At 43.2% G+C, this 14,593-nt stretch overlaps 1 protein-coding gene across 4 annotated transcripts in view; it reads right to left on the reverse strand.

Annotated features, from left to right (window-relative positions):
• The window catches only part of POLR3E (RNA polymerase III subunit E), a 41,040-nt gene that overhangs the window by 2,262 nt on the left and 24,185 nt on the right, over nucleotides 1-14,593 (reverse strand). For 3 of the 4 annotated variants that reach the window (XM_043494545.1, XM_038419277.2, XM_038419279.2), the window contains 7 exons: nucleotides 13,003-13,084; nucleotides 10,822-10,881; nucleotides 9,754-9,911; nucleotides 9,386-9,450; nucleotides 7,433-7,929; nucleotides 2,925-3,005; nucleotides 1,810-1,935 (listed from right to left, as the gene is read on the reverse strand). In XM_043494545.1, coding sequence (XP_043350480.1) covers nucleotides 1,810-1,935; nucleotides 2,925-3,005; nucleotides 7,433-7,929; nucleotides 9,386-9,450; nucleotides 9,754-9,911; nucleotides 10,822-10,881; nucleotides 13,003-13,084 — 1,069 coding nt within the window. Of the gene's footprint in view, nucleotides 1-1,809; nucleotides 1,936-2,924; nucleotides 3,006-5,391; nucleotides 5,447-7,432; nucleotides 7,930-9,385; nucleotides 9,451-9,753; nucleotides 9,912-10,821; nucleotides 10,882-13,002; nucleotides 13,085-14,593 lie in introns of those variants that run through there. The other variant, XM_043494546.1, reaches the window with a different exon arrangement.

The following is a 14,593-nucleotide window of genomic DNA, read 5'->3' on the forward strand; positions in this document are numbered from 1 at the left end:
TGGGAGCAGTGCGGGGCCAGGAACCTGCCCTAGCCCCAGTGCGTGCAGCTGCCACCCCGGAGTCACTCCAGGTAAGCAGAGCCGGGCCGGAGCCCATACCCCTCCTGCACCCCACACTCCAACTCCCTGCCCTGAGCCCCCTGCTGCACCCTGACCCCAACTCCCTGCCCTGAGCCCCCTGCCACAGCCCTCACCCCTCTCTGCACCCCAATCCCCTGCCGCAGCCTGCACCCCTCTTGCACCCCAACCCCCTGCCCTGAGCCCCCGCTGCACCTTGCACCCCAACCCCCTGCCCTGAGCCCCCCATACACCCCGCACCTCTCCTCTGCCCAAACCCCTTGCCCTGAGCTCCTTCCTGCACACCGCACCCCAACCCCCTGCCCTGCATGCAATTTCCCCACCCAGATGTGGCCCTCGGGCCAAAAATTTTGCCCACCCCTGTACTAGACCTTTCAGACCACAGAAGCCTAGTACACTGCAATTACTCAACCTTAAAGGAAGGAAACTAGCAAGCTGAAAAGAGGGGTTCACATATCTGCAAACCAAGATTTTAATCATACGTTCCAGACTTATTCCTGATTCTTTCGTGCACTGCTTTGACTCACTTGTATTCAGGGGAAAATGAAGACTGACACCACCTTGCATCAGTGCTGGGCACGTGATACAGATGCACAAGCTGTGTGGCTTACAGTGCATTTACTTCCTACGCAGATACACTCCTTCTTAAATAGCTGCATCATGAAAATGTGCACATATGTTGTTTGGGCACTCCTAGTTACAGTCAATGTTTAGGTACACCTATCTTCTTAAAAATCTGCCTGCACCAGCAGTGTGTGTTAAACTGAACAGGCTCAACATGCTTTAGGTTTATCTTTAATATTAAGACCAGATTCTTCCAATCAAGACCAGAGACACTAAGTAAAGTCAAACCGCATATTATCAGTGCAACAGAACCCTAATCTTTCCAATGCACAATTAATCTACAACAGAGGCCTGGATTCTGCAAAGCATTTAAACACATAATTTACTGAAATTAGGGCCAGAGTGATCCAATTCCTAGCAATAATTATTTAAAAGTTACAGGAGTTGGTGGATTTCTATTTAGCAATACCATACCACTTTAATACATGTTAATCAACGCCTGTATTACCCTCCAGACATTCCTTGTATGTCTTGCAACACCTTAGAAACAATGGGTGGCTCTTTCAAAGGCAGAGCATACATGAGGGTTAAACTGGTAAACATTCTTTCATAAAATGTTTTAACTGATAAAGGGTTTTGTTGTTGTTGCTGATTGCCGTCTACGTAACTGTAAGCTCTCCTTGAGAGCAAGGGGATGTATTTTTAATTTGATGTGTGGGGACTGTGCTTCCCAACTTTCGTTAATGTTAATTGAAATCCCACGTCTAAGCTCACAACAGGTCATGCTGAAAATGTCCCCCTTAATCTTTAACGCAATACCGTTTAATAATAATCATGAAAGTACATTTATTACACTTTGTATTCATTGTTACCCCACGTCAGAAAAAGATTTGTTGGGATAACACCATATGATGATGGATTCAAAAGTCAGTGCCCTTTGGCAAAAAGGAAGAATGTAACAAGTATACTTTACATCAAACAGATTGAAAATAAGGCCCTATCCACATGATAACAGAAACCATGCTAGCAATACCATCATTTTATGTAACTCCAGATAGAATCTGGTCCTTTCTGTGAAGCCAATATATTAAAAGCTCTGGTACTGACTATATCAAAACCACCGTTAAACAGGAGCTATGTACATGATTTTTAAACCTGATGCATTACCTTTATCACTCTATCCACATCCTGTTTATTTAGATCCTCTCCACATTCTTGGCTCAACTGATGCTGGATGACGTTCCTGCGCACTCGATAATTTTTGGTAAAGATTTTAAGCAAAACCTGCCGATGCTTTAAAACAAAAGTTTATTTTAACACACAAAAATTACCTGCATTATATTTCCAAACATGAAACAAGAAAACCACCATCAGCTCCAAACAAGCTTTTAGGTACATCATTCGGCACAACACATTCACTGAACTGTGTGTTAAAGAAATCTTCCTTAGTAAATCCATCTCCAAACAGTCCCGTACTAGCATGCTAGAACTATAGCAAGTATAAGAATGATACTTAGCATGTACAGTGTATTTCTGTATTCAAACCATTATATAAATGTTAGCTAATTAAGTCCTGCAACACCCTTGTGAGAAAGGTATTATCCCCCTTATACAGAGACAGTTTAATTAATGGAGCTAGAATTTGAGCTAAGCTTAGAACTCAGGAGTTTCTGGCCTTCTGCTCACTCCACTTGACTAGATTCTCTATAACAAACATCTAGAGCATGCTGCTGTGGGTCTTTCCTGTGAAAATTGTTTTACATTGTGAGCATAGACTTTCTGTTTCCATATGTCCCATTACTCTCAATTTACAGTGGTAACAATTAAAAAGTCAGTGGATGCCCACAAGTGCCACAGTTACTTCCCATTCTAGCTATAAGGAAATTCAGACCTCTCAGGTATCGCCACAGGATAACTATTGGATAATGCTGACTTTTTAAACAGCAAGGAATAGTTTAAGACGCTCTAAGGCCTGGTTTGAATGGAGCAGCAAACTGGTGCTACTCACGTCTACAAAGCTATTTACACTAGTGTTTAATTAATGAGCAGCATATTTTATTGTTACTGTCTGCTCTCCCATACCCCAGTGAAGCAATCATCACTACTGTGGACTGAGCACTGCCTCCCAGCTTGGAGTAGCTTAGCACTGGAAACCACAAACTCCGAGGGGGAGGCAGCCTGTTGTATCACTTTTAAAAGCAAGAATGAAAATAATACCAAGATCCCAGCAACCAGTAATCTGGGAATGACTTGGCTAGATTTACAGCCATGTTTGCCTTTACCTGGTCGTAAATGTCACCAGCTTCCCAAAGTGCATAAACCTTTAATTCGTCCGGTGAAACAGCATGAATCTGTGGGGGAAACTAAGAACAGTTTGCAACAGTCAGGGTGGTTGCTTTAATTTTAGTTACAGGCTGTTAAAACAAATCATCTTCAATGAGTGAATGTTGGAAGCTCCAGGAACACTTCAGCAGCCTTATATTGCCCCAATTAAGCCAAAGCCATGTTTGATCAGCACCTTTATTCACTATTAGTGAAATTCACACATGCACTAAGGGTCCACCCACAGTGCATATGAACTGCTTAAACTTTGTTTTGAGGGTGCAAGTGGGAATTAACTAGCACACAGGTCTTGTGCAGGCTCTCTGCCACTGAGGCATGGGCAGTGGGGGGATTTCACCCTTTGGATGCTACTGCTAAACACAGAGAGCAATGCTAGTGCTTGAATGTTAAAGGATATTTCATGGCAACAAAACATTTAGTTCTCTCTATAAACAGTGACTGACAGACACATTTGCTTCTATGCTAAAAGTTGCTCCGAGCTGTTCTCTGCTATTGCACGAATTAGGATTTCACTCTTTCTAGAAGTTTTTACATTGACTATGGCAGTTTTTAGGGCACCTAGGTGCTACAGTTATACACATATAAATAAAAAATAAATAAATAGATACAGTAGACAGATTACATTAGACAGGTATTCAGTTGTTACACCTGGAGCCACCAAAAGAATGGGAAAATTTTACCCAACACAGGGTGAGGGAAAAATATGGCATTGCTGAAACACCCATCATTTCTGTTTTGTGGGCAGGCTACACAATCCCACGAGAGTGAACAGTAAACTGCTTGTGAAGCCAGGCACTTGCTTATTGCAGACTCAGAAAATGAAACACTTTTAATTTCAAGCACCCACGCAGGGAAACAAGCTTTGGTTTTTCTCAGCTGCCATGCCCTCATGCCGCTCTCCACCTCACAAGTGATGGAGCAGCCCCCACCTCACCACTCACATGTCATACACATGCTTACATGGAAAAATAAAAAAAATCTCTCTCTTAGCCCCAACATCTTCCCTCAGAGCATGCTCTCACTCTTGACATGCTTCCTCCTTCAGGTCACTAATAATTCATTCCTTGCCAATGACAATCTAATTTTCAAAATCAGCCTTCAGAGGTGAACAAGCCCATTCAGATCCCCTGCCCTATAGCAGAGGGATGATCATTTGTTCCATTCCATTTCTTGTCACACTTAATGGTTAGCTGGTATAAAACATACCTTTCCTCTCACCCCTCACAGGCTTAGATGAAAGCCCTGGATGACTGTGCCAGAAATCCTAGTCTTTACATTCACACTTAATCTATACTCTTACTGTAAAGAGGAAAATTGTGTTTGGTAGGAGCTACCTGGTGAGATTAGCAGCTCAGAATCCTGCATTGTTCCAATATTGTGAGACACATCATGTACATTTTAACAAACTTTAGAATCTCTTGACACTTCAAACTTTTCTCTCCTCAAAGAAATGCTGGCTAATAAAGACTGGTCTCCTATGGTATGCATATCCCACAGATAAAAGCAGACAAATCAGATACTCACAGGAAAATGAATTATGGTCAAGGCCTGAGAGAGGGACAATGCGTGGAGCAAGAAGTGTTTATTCCAACACCATGTTACATATCACTTGCTCTCTTTTGTCTGACAGAGCTCTGAAACAGACCTGTACTGCAAGATGCTCTTTCCCTGACCCAATCACACTACCATGCCTGCATTCATCTTGGCCATTCAGGAACTCTGGTTCTAAGCCAATGTGGTTTTACCAAGCCTCAACAGCCGGAATGCCTCCAAGGAAACAAATGACTAGGAGTTAAAAATAAATAAATAAATAAAAACTTCTCCTCTTCCCCCTTTGTGAAGAGTCTGCAAGACAAGATCATCTCACTCTCCTGCTAATCCCAGTACATCAACTTGCCTCAGGATTTGGGCAGAGGCCAGCAGTCCTTCCTAGAGGGCTTCCATCAAGACACAAGGAAGGTGGAGTGGCCCTCCAGTGCCCTTCAAAGACCTAGGAAAGGGATCCTAGTGAGGGAAGGCTGCCACCATGCCTCCAGAGCCTGGAAGGCAGCAACCGTAAGAGGGGGAAGGGTGCCACTACTCAAAGAGGTTAATGGATTTTCCTTGTGTGCAAACATCCTCCCCATGGCACTGTGGAACTTCAAACAGAGATTCACTCCAAGTGTGAGTGCTGAATGTGACTATGCAGCAAAAGTATTTGTTCAAGGCTTCCTTTCCCTTGCCCTAGCCTGTCCTGGACTGTCAGATTGCCTGGAATCTTAGGTTAAAAGGAAACAATAGCCAATTGCATTCAAGTGCAGGTCTACCCGAGACTCTCTCTCTGGATCCCACCACTGTGCTAATGACAGAGCATTTCTTTTGGCTTGAAGATATTACAACGCTACCAACTATGTGCAAGCAAAGTACCTCCGCAATAGGTGCCTAATGGCTTCGATTGCAGCAAGCGGCGTCTCAGTGGATTCTAGTACAAAGACACAGCAACCATTAGACTAACTTGCACTCTAAGCGCATCGGGTCAGAATCAGTAAATCCTTCATTTCTATAGGAAGGAACTGGTAAAGGCTTTAACCAAGTTTTTAGCAATGCATTTTCTCTGATGTGGCAGCTTGACTGCACCCCTCCTGGAGAGCCTTGTTTTCATTACCTCAGTTCATTAGTTTTTAATCACTGGAGCAACTTCATTACAGAAAATTAACACGTAATTATTGCATCAAGTGATAAAATGAAAGGTCTTTGCACTGCTAAGAAGGTCTTGGGTTCCAACGGATCCACCAAGGGACGCAGCCCATGCCCAAGAAAGCCCTATGTCCACATGGAGTGTTTGGTGAATGTAAACACACCCCAACTAATCTCAACTCCCTCTGCAAGAGGTAGGGGAAGGGCTCTTGGTGGAAAGGATTTATGCTGGTGATTGCAGCAGTGCAGGGTCCCTTTATCTAAACAGTGGGATTTGCAACAAGGCTCATGATAAGCCATGTGCTTCTAGGAACAACCAATGCGCTTGCAGCCAATATTAGACAACAGATGCCATGCTCTTGTGGGCTGGATGGGCCTAAAAGCCTCCACACCGTCCCTTCAGTAGGGAATGTCTGGCTTTAAGTCAGGTTCTATATTTAAAGCTTCTTCTGTTACATGTTCCACAGGAGAGAGGCAATTCCCTCTCGCTGTCCAGCTTCCTCAGGAGTTGGTTTTTTTTAAAATCAACCATCCTTCCCCATGAAGTTTAAGTAATTTACCAAGTTTCAAAACCAACCCAACCTGAAGTGACCGCACCAGCAATGGCCTCAGCTAATTAACATTCGCAGTATGTGCAGCCACATCACATGAAAGAAAGCAAGACCCTGAAACAGCCACAGGATGAGGCTCCAGGTGGAAAACCAGCCAGAATGAGCAGGGATTTAGAAGTCACCGGGCAGAAGGGAAAAGAAATCATTTAATTGGGGACTCTCTCTAGAAGCATTTCAAGTCCATTACTTACCTCCCAGCTACCACACAGTATACCTACCATGCATGGCCACCATACTATAGTATTCCTACCTCCCCGCAACAGGCCTTGTTCCTTAGCTGAGTCTTAATTCCCATGCTATACTTCTACTTCTGAATTATTTCCTGCTCCCCTCACTCAGTCCTCCTCCTGAACTTTGTCCTGCATTCTCCTTCAAGCAGCTGTCCCTTCTGTTTTTCTCTCCCCCTAAAGGCAGTGGACTGCAAGTTCTCTCCCTAACTGCAAATTGACCAGGACTGCTACCTGGCTTGTAAACTGGTTTCACCCTTAGGCTCTCTCTGCATTCACTACAATTGTAGCTCTCTTCCCTCCACTAACTGAGCTATCTTCATACAGTGCTGCAGGAAGTCCTAGCTCTCAAACATACAAACATTTCCCTGTCTTTATAGCAGCCACAGAAACGCCAACAAGGAAAGGAAATTTAACAGCCAGTGATCAAAGGAACGTGGCACAGACACAGCATGTGACTCCTGCTATATTTTTCCCAGCCACTTGTTGTATTGCCAGGTGTGTCCTGCTCCCCCGAGATAACATTTACCATTGTTCCTTCCACAGCAGCCCTGAGAACAGGGAGCTTGTACAGCCCTGGCTACGGCACATGGACCTGGGATTTGGATCACTTCAGACTGCTTCATGGAATCGTGAGGATAACAAGTAGTGAAGCACTGGGGTCCAGTCCATAGGAAGCTGTACCTGTGAGTTCCTTTATGCTGACCAGGAGAGCACTGTAGGGGGCCAGCACTCAAGCAAGTATTGTGGGAAGCAGGAAGTCAGCCAGCCAAAGCCCCAGCTTCAGTGGGCCGAGAGGCAGCTGCTCAGAAGGATATCTGTCCCAGCCACACAGTGTGGATGCACTGTGTAGGTCATGGTATGTTTAAAAGCCCCCCAGCCACTCAACACTTGTGCCCTTCCCGATGTGTACATTATAAAGAAGATACTTACAGGCACCAAAATCTGTTTGCAGCCAGTGTCCAATACCATGTCTTGTAACATTTTGTCTGAAATGCCACTAAACAACGTGTGTCCCGGGGGCAGACTGGCTAAGTGAAGATTAAATAACCGTTTAAGCTCACTCAGAGTGAGAACAAACTGTTTCTTAAACGTCATCATCACAAATGCTTTCAGTTCCTGTGCAACTCGATCCATACGCCCGCCTGGCAAGTGGCCATTTAACGAGTCTATGGAGTTTTCCTCCGAATGGATGCCATTGACCATGCCATTGTTCATACTCTCATAGGTGGACGCGTCCATAGGCTCCTCGTCACTCACAGGCTCCTCTTTAATGCAGATGTTGGAAATATCCATCTTGGATGGAGAGTCATTTGCTTTGCTCTCTGCCTTTTTCTTTTGTAACTCTTTCTCCAGCAGCCCATAGTTCTGTTTGATTTTTGCTTTAGCCATATTGACCCTTTGTTCCCCAGAAACCAGAAGTGGGTGAGCTAGTAAGATACAAGAGTAAAATACTGTTAGAGAATCTTGGACATTAATTCTGCAGTATATTTATTAAACAGACCTTAGTGAATTAACGGCACTGAACAAAGTTTACTCCAGAGATCCAAGACCCTAAAGTGATTTCAGACTAGATTTTTTTTTTTAAATAATTGAACAAGCAGAGAAAAGTTTCAGTAACTGCTAGCAAGATACTTAGGGTTTGACTTTTCAGAAGTCTAAAGCCCAGGGCCACGGGAAAACATGCTTGTGTGAGTGTTAAAGCCCTGTGTGAATCAGGAATTGCACATACAACTGCACACACATTTCTGCTTGCACCCCTAGACTCCTGACATCTTTGCAAGAGAAGATTTTTCAAGAGAGACTGGATGCCCATAGAATCTGCTGCAAGGAGAAAACCAGCTGGAGCAATTGCTATAGCTACCACACAGGATGTTGCATGCTTGCAAATGGGAGAATGGATGGGAAAGTGATTTGAGTGACCACTGATCAGAGGGAAGGTGGTGAATCCAGCAGACCTTCTCTATTAGGATACGCTCCATAGCATGAAAGAAATTGAGAACCCCTTTTCTGTAGTAACTACGGAGTCTGGAAATGGGGAGTCCTCTCCCTCCCTAATCCCGGCCACCTTTGTACATCCATTCTCAGCAAATGGGGGTGTGACAGAGGAATTGCAAGCTTCAGTACCAAGGGAGTAAGATAAAGTACACCATGTTTTATAGTAAACTGCATGCACATACTCAGCACATACTTATCTTCTATGCCATTAGGCCTACTAATTCTTTTCCAAATAACCCAACACCTAATCCTTCCCAGCAGATAAGATAGAGGGTATTGAAATGTATTCATGTGTCCATGTGTCAGTTCTGCTTGCAGTCTCCATGGACTTCAGTGTCTGGTAAATAACCAAGTTCTTAGCTCAATCTCTCTGGAATCTCAAGTTTTCATAACCTCTTATGATTACAGAATAGCTGCTTTAAACTTTCACTGGCTGCAATGGTGGAGAATCACCTTGAAAAGAGAAGGCCTTGTACCTCCTTAGACCCGGTTAAACTAATTCTTCACTGATAGCTTAATCATCAGCCATGGCAGAATAGAGTAGGGGAACTGCTAACTTCCACTGGTTTATAAACTATGGGGCTATCACAATGGTGAGAATAACTCTGATGACTGCGCTGCCCTTAATGAGGAAGTAGAGTCTATTACACGCATGGATTCCTCTGCGCTGGGGAATCCTCAGTTGCACCTATAGGGCAGTTTTAAGGTTGCTTTGTCCCACCCTAGTGGTTTAAGATCACCTTAATGTAGCCCAGAATCTGCCCCAAACAATCAAAAGGGAAACTGCAGACTCATTCTCCTCCCCTCCCAAAAAAGTGACGCACAGAAATTACACTAGAAACACAAATGGGAGAGTATATTTCATAATGATCTTAACCATTAATATACCTGATTGTCCATCTTGTTTCTTTGGTGTCAAATATTCCTTTAATAGATTATAGACCTTTTCTAATCTGAAATTCAAGAGAAAATACACAAGAGTATTTTTTTTTTTTTAGTTTGGAATTCCTACACCCGAACACAGACATTTTGGCTTTAGCTCCTTTGGCATTTTTGAAAGGCTAAAGCATTTGGAGATGGCCAATGGTCCAGTGAAATTGGCAACCATGGAACAGTCCCATCATACAACTGCCCTTTAAAAGGGACATGTAGAGGAAATGCAGATCAAAATATTACCATGCTACAATCTATAGTCATGGGACAGTTGGTACTTGTACATTTTTAATTTATCCCCCAGAAGAAAGCAAATCATTTACTTGGCCTGAATGCCCATCCACAGCATATTCTGCCTCTGAACCACATCTGGATGCTTTTTAACAAAGTCTTCATCATAAGGGAGCAAGAATTCCCAGCCTTTGTTTATTCTTGCAATAGACATGTGCTCTAAGAAGTCCTTCACATCTTCCGGGCAAAGCTGAAAGAAAGAAAGAAAGAAAGTGTAACAGGTCAGGGAAACCACACCTGCAGCCATACTAACCTGGGCTGTGATATCACCAACTAAGAAGAGTTGGGCTGGATTAAGGTTTGGGTAGGAGACTGCCAAGAAAAGGTACTGGCAATTCAATAGGAGATGGTCTTCCCTCTGAGTCAGTACCAGGAAGGACCATATTTCAGAAGGGACCTAAAGCTAAGCAGCAGTTAAATAGTCTGCAGCACTTTTTTCAAAACTAGGGGAGTTATCCCCAATATCCTGAACAAACTGCACTGTGGGTAATTATATTCCACATATCTAAGTGTTCTCTGAAGTTTAGACTTCTTGGTTGCTGTTAAAAGCCCAGAGGCGGCTGCACTTCAGCTATAGGTGAAGCAACCTTCTATGTACACATCCATCTCCACCGCTGGCAAAGTGCACTAGAAAATTTCAGAATGTAAGATTATTAAATCCCTACATAAAATTAACTCATTCTGTCATTTTATTTTGTGTGTTTTTTTAAATCCTTACAGAGCTTTTTCACTTTTAATCCCATTTACTTTACAGGTACTAACATGCTTCAGCTGATGATTCAGAGATCAGGTGCCTGAGATGCTCTTAAGCAATTAAGAGCTACCCTCCCCTGAGGAGGCTGAATGCTTTGATTCGTCGTGCATTCGCGGCCTCCACTATGCAGTGCACATATGAAGCAACACTGTCCTAGGTTAGCAATAATGGGAATTAGCAGTGAAATGTGTCAGGTAATGTCCTAAAGTCAGCAGTAAAATGGGTCACCACTGTGTGCGGTGCTAGGAGGAAAGGCAAGCCTCAGTGTGAATTAGCCACAAATGTAGCTATTGACAATTCCCACTGCTTAGCATATGCCTCTGGTTTAGAAAAAATTGTTACTCACTTTTGTGACTGTGGCCACTTCCTTTCGCACAACCCAGCGATCCTGTGTAAACTTCCACATCTGGGGGAAATAAAAGGGGGGAACGACATATTTTAGGAAGCTGCATTACTAAATAACAGATGCACTGTTATGACAACGCATATGACAGGCATAACCAGGAACCTTACAAGAATGCAGGGGTGGGCAATTCTCAGCCAGGCAAGTGGGTCAACTGGAACAAATACAGACCTGGTAGGGTCTATTCCTGTAGACATTTTCCTTGAATGATAAGAAAGGACACAAAACAAAAGTTCTAAAGAAATCCAAGATTTGCCTTGGTGAAGCTGTGGCGGAAATTGCACTTAGATCCTCTGAAATTTACATTAAACATGGTTTAAAAAACAAACAAACATGACAAAAACCTAATGAACATTGAGGAAGCTCATTGTTATTCTGTGACTTTACAGGCATCATCAGGGGTAGCACTTGGAATGTTCTGCTCCAAAACCATGTGTTTTGCCACTTGCCCAAGAGGAAATCTCCATGAGCTGTCACTAACGGTGAAGTATATATCCTTTTTATATGTCAACCAGTGCAGGACTCCCATCCTCTCCATTAGTCCTTTCTACAGCACCCATCACCATAGAAGGAAGTGTAGTGAGCATACCTGCACCAGTACATTACAATCACTTAGATTCCTACCCACTGCCCCCACTCTGCACACACACACACACTTGGGCCAGTTCAGTTTATGGAGGTTTTAATACATTTTGGAGGGTTGGGGGCAGGAATTTAAACCCTCGTTGCTACCAATTCCTCCCTCCCCACTCTCTGCCCTGTCACAGCCTAGAGTGTAAAAAATCATGAGTAACTGGGCTGGTTCTGTATGTCCTTTCACCTTCTTCAGCTTCTCTCCCCCTACATACTAATTGACACAGTTGCTCCCAATGCACTAGCACACACGTCTTTAAAACCACAAGCTATCACTGACTCCAGTAAAGGAGACAATTGTGAACATAGCCTTCTTGCAACTATTCATAGATCCAAAACTGCCAGCTTTCCTGCAGGGCACTCTCTATCAACCAGAGTGCTGACCATGCCACTTCCTCTGGGCCTAGCATTACTGCTGTTCCACTACTCAGCTAAGTGCAGTAGTGGTTTTGGTCCCCAGAATCCCCAAAACTTCAAATGCAATACTCTCGGGCACTGCCTCTTTCCCATGCCTCCAGGAATAAGAGTTACCCCTGAATCTGGGTCTCCTATATGGTAGCACATTGAGCAGCTTTCAAGATGTGTCAGAAAGTCTATTTTAATTACCGTCAGTTTGGGCTCACACAGAGACTAATCTAACAGCAGCTGACCACCCAGGAGAGTTTCAAAGCCACAGTTAATAATGAAACTAAGCAGAGTGCAAACATCAGAGTGATGAGCTCTAATAGGAAAATGACTGGGTCACACACATGCTTGTATCTGTCCATTAAAGATGGAAGCCACAGAGCATGGCAAATGTTCAAGTTATTTTGGGATTAGTTCTCCTTAGATCGTTTGTAAAGACAGACGCGGTCTCTAGGTAAAAAGGTCTGTTCCCTGCTGGGGTTTACTCTCTCTCTCTCTCTCTCTCTCTCTCTCTCTCTCTCTCTCTCTGTGTGTGTGTGTGTGTGAGAGAGACTCAATTTATATTTGCACTTATTGTTCATGAAAGGTGCTAGATCAGCAGCTCTGGGACCGAAGCCCTTTTACTGAACAACAGGGCACGCATAGCAAGTACAGTGCATCCCTAGCATCTCCCTGCAAAGGTCATTCAATTCTGCCCTAGAGGGACCACTTCTGAGGGTGATAGGCTGTTCAGCCTCCATCAGCCTCTCTGCTGAGCCTGCCATTAAGTGGGTTAGCATGATGATCGCTGTGTGTCATATTTTAAATGTGATAACTGTTTTTATTAGGTAGATGATCTGACACCTAAATCTGATTGACACCCGTCAACCAATCACATGACTAGCAAGCAACAATCAATATATTTCCATGTTGATTCTCTTAACTCCTTCAACAAAATCTTCAGGAGTAATTTAGAGATTATTTCTTTGGAACAAATGTCAGATCACAGAAGAACAGTACAGATTAGCAATGATGTGGTCAGTTATGCCAACTTCATCTTATTTGGGTTTTGGCACTGGAAAACAAACAGAGCGTATCTATACTTACAACAAAATCTCTTCCCCTACAAAGCACTTCTGCAGCGACTCCACTGTGTGGGCTAGAGGTATCTTTTGGATAGAGGACATCGCTGTTAATTAAAGGAGGAAATAATTAATTATGATACATTGCAACTAAATATTATCAGTGAGGATTTTTAACAGAGTGTATTGCCCTGAAGCGCCCATTCATTGGTCAAAAGACACCTTTCATCCAGCCAAGCTTGCAGGCTTTACACAAATTCCAATGAAGCTAAAGCCCTGTCTGCACCAAAAGAATTCACACTGGTGTGACTACATCAGTGCAGCTCACACTAGTGCAAAGAGGGGCTTAGATCAGTGAAGTTTAATTTGGTAACAAACAGAAATAAAATGCACAGATGTAAACTGTATGCTGGTACAGCACATCTACGTTAGGGGTCTGCCCCAGCTTAGCTACATCAGTGTGAATTTCCTTAATGCACACATGTCCAAAAGTGTGTCATCAAATGCTTTGGGCTACATGGCTTCCCCACACAACCCCGAAGGTAACATGAGCCAAAACATTTATATATTGGACTTAGTTTATTTTTATTCTAATTTAATACTCAAGGATTTTAAGTAAGAGATGCTAAAAATTCCATCAGCTGGGGCACTTAACACCCCATCCCATTTGGACTGCGAGACTAATTAAATTACATCCATCATCATAAGTGCTCTCCATAGCCCCAAGGTCACTCCTGATCATGGGTTTCACTCCGCAAAGCTGATCAGGGCAAAAGCTGTTTTTCACCCTCACAATAAAAGGCTCTATTAGGCTAATCTTACACTTCCAACGCTTTTTTCTATTGGAAGATGAAGGTATTGTAACAACCACGGACACACGTAAAACAGTACTAGCAACAGCTACAACATAAACACCCTTGTGCCATCATTCTGGGAGCTTGTATACAGCATTATCCGACTCAGAGCATTCCTTTCTGGAGTGATTTAAGACAGAATGCATCTGTGTCACTTTACAGGCTATTCTGCAGCAGCTGCACCCCTAGGACGTGGGTGGCCAAAGTGTGGTACACAGGCTAATGGCTGTCAATGAATGTGAACATGACTATTGTTCACCCTCATCTTTATTACAGATGTGGCCTAAAGATGAGAGCGCAATTCCCAGCACGTAATATCCCAAGTGGATGAAAAGGATATGGCATTTGAGACCAGCAGTGTCGCTGGGATGTCCTACTGTATTAAAGATTAAGGTGACTACAATAGGATCCATTTTATGAACATGAGGTGCACCCAACAATCTACTCTCAATTTATCAAATGGATAAATCTTTCCAGAGACCAGCTCTCAGTGACAACAGCAGTAAACCAGTAATGACTCCTATACTGATGGAATAAAGATTTTTCTTCCCAAAAACTGAAATGGCTCAATACACAAACAAAACAGATCTTATCACACAGTTCGATACAATTTTAGATAGCTCAGCCTCTTCCCTGTGATCATTTAACATCAGCCCTTTGTCTTCTGCATAACAGACTACTGTAACAAGAATTACATTTAATCAAGTATTTAAGTAACTTGGGTTTTTGAGCTCAGACACTGGTGCTTTCAGCTACATTACA

Source organism: Dermochelys coriacea, chromosome 10, assembly GCF_009764565.3.
Source record: "Dermochelys coriacea isolate rDerCor1 chromosome 10, rDerCor1.pri.v4, whole genome shotgun sequence".
In the NCBI taxonomy this organism is placed as follows: Eukaryota; Metazoa; Chordata; order Testudines; family Dermochelyidae; genus Dermochelys; species Dermochelys coriacea.